The sequence below is a fragment of the Myotis daubentonii genome, chromosome 2 (genome assembly GCF_963259705.1).
Source record: "Myotis daubentonii chromosome 2, mMyoDau2.1, whole genome shotgun sequence".
Classification (NCBI taxonomy): Eukaryota; Metazoa; Chordata; class Mammalia; order Chiroptera; family Vespertilionidae; genus Myotis; species Myotis daubentonii.
Genome location: NC_081841.1, coordinates 75084022 through 75088223, shown reverse-complemented (window position 1 = coordinate 75088223; position 4202 = coordinate 75084022). Strand labels below are relative to the sequence as shown.

The following is a 4202-nucleotide window of genomic DNA, read 5'->3' as shown; positions in this document are numbered from 1 at the left end:
GCAACCCCAAATCGCTTTCGTGAACGGAAGGAGAGCGCTGGCGGATGTGGGTCCAGGGCAGAGGTTTTGCTGCGAAACCACGAGGAGCTTGGAACGAGCCGAGCCGGCCCCGCCGTGTCCGCCCCCTCCCTCCCAGGGGCTCCACTGCCGCGCCCACGGCGGGGCAAGGGCGCGGGGAGACGGGCGGCGGAGGGGGTTCACCCACCCAGCGCCCTGGGGGAGGGGAAGGGATCGCGGGTTCGGGGCTGGGCAGCCCCGGGAAGGCCACACGCTTCCTGACCAGCGCGGGCTACTGGACCGCCGCGCAGCCCGTCTGATGAGTGAGCGCAGGGGCCATCCCCTCGCCCCGCTTTCCGGCGTCCTCCCCGCCCTTTCCGCTTCCTGCCGCGCCGCGCCCCGCCCCCTCCAGGCTGCCCGGGGCGTCTGCCAACAGCCCGACCGCGACCCGCAGGGCTATGGCTGCCGAAGGGCCGGTGCAGGCGGCGTTGCAGGTCGCGCAGGCGCTGGAAACCATCCTGAGCGGCTGCGTGGGGCCCGAGGGCCGGCAGGTCCTGTGCACGAAGCCCACCGGCGAGGTGCTGCTCAGCAGGGACGGAGGCCGCCTCCTGGCGGCGCTTCACCTAGAGCATCCCCTGGCCAGGTACCCGCGTCGCCCGTCCGCCCGGAGCGCCCTCTGAGCGGTCGCCCAGGCCGCCCGCAGGCGCTCCGTGCCCCTGCGGCTGTGCTGCTGGGAAAAGCTGCCTTTGGGTGAGGCCGTGTGTGCGCAGGGCTGGAGCGCTGCCCCGGCGAACACCGCGCTGACAGCAGATCTCACCAGCTCCTGACGTTTCTCACTCCCGCCGCAGCCGACCCCAGGCGCTAGGACTCCCAGTAACTTGGAGAAGGAAAAACTAAACCTAAGGGCATAGCAGAGGGACACATCCTCATTTTATGCCGACAGCTGTGAAAACGTGGTTTCAATTTGGTCTAGATGTAGGAAGGCAGCCACTGAAAACCTGAGTTGCTTTATTTCTTTTTTTGTGCAGGGTGATGGTGGCGTGCGTTTCCAGCCATCTAAGAAAAACAGGAGACGGTGCTAAGACATTCATTATCTTTCTTTGCCATTTGCTCAGAGGACTTCACGCAGCCACAGACAAAGAAAAAGATTCTTTGATTTCCAAACATAGTCACACTCACGGAAGGCATTGGAAAACTTGTCGGTGGAAATTTATTTCCCAAGCTCTTCTAAGGTTTCAGACACAAGTATTAGACCGTGTTGTGAACCAGTGTTTGAGTAGACACTTTCTGTCCATCTTTTCTTCCTCCACTAAAGGGAGGAGGCTGTGTAGGAGCTCTTTCCAGTTGCTCTTAGAAGCATACTTTGGTGGAAGAGTGGGAAGAAATAATCACAGCTTTATTTCACAGTTGATGTGCGACTACTTTTTCCAGTGTATGGCTTGTGAAAGTGGGGGTGAAGAGGTGTCTGAGTTAGTGGATGACTGTTTCGCAGAGCTGAACATTGGTGTCACTGGCCTTCCTGTTTCAGATTCCAGGATCCTGGCTGGGCTTGTGCTTCACAGAGACTTTTCTGTGTACTGCCCAGCAGATGGTGACATAAGAATAGCGTTCGTAACGGAAACCGTTCAGCCTCTCTTTTCAACCTCTGGATCAGAGTTCATCCTAAATTCAGAGGCACAGTTTCAGACCTCTCAGTTTTGGATTATGGAAAGGACAAAAGCAATCATGAAAAGCTTACAGGGTCAAAATGTAAAATTGCTCCTATCTAGTGTGAAACAACCAGACTTAGTTATTTATTATGCAGGGCTGAATGGCATATCAGTGGTGGAATGTTTATCATCGGAAGAAATTTCTCTTATTCAGAGGATCATTGGTCTTTCTCCCTTTGTACTACCACAAGCCTCTTCACAGTATGAAATCTCCAGCGCTGCTTTGGTGAAATTCTGTAAGCCCCTTATCCTTAGATCCAAAAGGTATGTTCATCTTGGCTTGATTAGCACATGTTCATTTATACCACACTGTATGGTTCTTTGTGCACCGGTGCAGGGTCTTGTTGAACAACATGAGGGCGCTTTACATGGAGCGTTTAAAATGCTTCGGCAGTTATTTAAAGACCTTGATCTGAGTTACACAACACAAACCAGTGGCCAAAATTATACATCAAGTCCTCTTATTTATAATAGGGAAAGTAATCAGTTGGCAGAAATTGTTCGTGGCTCCATACAAAGGCCACCTCAGGGCACAGTTGAAAAGAACGAAGGTCAACTGGCAAAAACTCACACATATTTGAAAGTACATTCAAATTTGGTAGTTCCAAGTGTAGGATCAGAAACATGTATTTCTTGTTCAACACCAAAAGTGATACCAGCAGATACACACCAGACAAATGAAACACGGAGATGTTTATCTGCGAACAAAACCAGGATAATTGATGACCGTGATTCGTTTATTGAGAATGATCCTACTACTGAGTCGACAGCAGAAAACACTACAGTAGAAGCTTATGAAAATTTATCGATCACGAAAATGGCTGGAAAGGGAAGTATGTTACCAGTGAGGTGTAAGCCACTGGAGATGGGTGCTTCCCAGAGCTCCTCTTTCTCATCTATACCAGCAGGTTGTGTTTTGCCAGTGGGTGGTAATTTTGAGATCTTGTTACATTACTACCTTCTCAACTATGTCAAAAAATGCCAGCAATCTGAAGCAGCCATGGTTGGGATGATAATAGCTAATGCACTTTTAGGCATTCCCAGAATCCTGTATAAATCTAAGAAAGGAAATCGGAGCTTTCCACAAGTATATGTGAGAGCTCTCCATGCACTGCAAACCAACCAACCCATGGGAAGCAGTCAGACAGGTTTGGAATCAGTATCTGGTAAATACCAGTTACTAACTTCAGTTCTTCACTGTTTGGCAAAAATTTTAACCATTGATTTGGTAATCAGTATTAAGAGACAGCCTCAGGAAATTTATGATCAAGAGTCAGAAGAAGAGCTATGAAGTTGGAAAGTCTTTATTAAACAACAGTTATAATCCAACTCAAGCCATAAAGCAAAGCAGGCATGTGACTATTAATTCTCAAGTCAGTTCAGTCTAGGTAGGAAAACAGCATAATTTAAGAAGTCTTTCGAGGAAGTGCACTAAGAGGCCAGCAGACATTCAGACACAAATATTAGATTGTTATGGAACAATTCGGAGGATAAAGCCTCCTGGCTGAGGGAAGCTAAGACCTGACTAAGTGTGTTCCTCCCCCACACAGACACCTCTTAATGTCCCTGTATTTCAGCTCTGTGTCAGTCTGTGTGTTTAAGGGAGGGATTTTCATTAGAGCGCCTTTTCACTCTCCATCTCTGTTCCCTCGCCTGTCTGTATTTAGTTCGTAGAATCATTTAATCTCAGATTTGGATGAGGTCTTCAAATGCCATCCTATTTTAATTGTTTACAATATATTATTTACTTCATTTAAAGTAATTACTCATGAGTACAAAATCTCTATTCCTTTCTCAAAAAACATAAATCAAATTGGTTTGTACTTTCATATGGTCCCTTGTCTATTTCCATTGCATTGGAAAGCCTGGAGAGTGGCTGACCCTCCATACGCCATTGAAGATATGCTACTCAGAATAGTACTTTGTGCACTGTGAACTTATTTTCATTTTTGTAGTTAAAAGTTAATTCCAGAAAGGACATGAATTCATACTTTAACTTTTTCCTGGCCCCTAAGAGCTTGTAAAAATAATTAATGGTTTTGCTGGTTTTTTCTTGTACTTGGTGGATGGCCAGACTTTACTAGTAGCAAATAATTTAAGAATTACTTATTTCCCATGTGAATTTTAAATGTTTTTATTTTATTTGAAAGGTTTATAAATACAAGTAATGTGCATCTACCCTTGAATAAGACAGTGTCTTCTACTTTTAGTTCTCTGTAACACCCACGACAATGCTGTTTATACCAAGTACTCAGAAGTGTTTGTTGAATAAAATTGTTATCTTTAATCTGGTCTCCTAAGTTCATATTTCCAATGTAGTAATTCAACAAATTCTTGATGAGGCTTACAATATGCAGGTGCTGAATAGCCCCCGGCAAACAAATACTGTAGATATGGTTCCTGCCTTCACTCACCTTTCCTCAACAGTGAATGGGTAGATAGTGACACTACTTGGGTTGGGATTAAATTTAGGAAAACTGACTTTTAAAAATTTAG

At 46.5% G+C, this 4202-nt stretch overlaps 1 protein-coding gene across 1 annotated transcript; it reads left to right on the top strand.

Annotated features, from left to right (window-relative positions):
* Positions 1-270: 270 nt before the first annotated feature.
* Positions 271-3993, top strand: BBS10 (Bardet-Biedl syndrome 10). The gene is made up of 2 exons (XM_059683687.1): positions 271-640; positions 1026-3993. The coding sequence occupies exons 1-2, from the start codon at positions 456-458 to the stop codon at positions 2995-2997; spliced, it is 2157 nt and encodes a 718-aa protein (XP_059539670.1). The 5' UTR covers positions 271-455; the 3' UTR covers positions 2998-3993.
* The last annotated feature ends 209 nt before the right edge of the window (positions 3994-4202 follow it).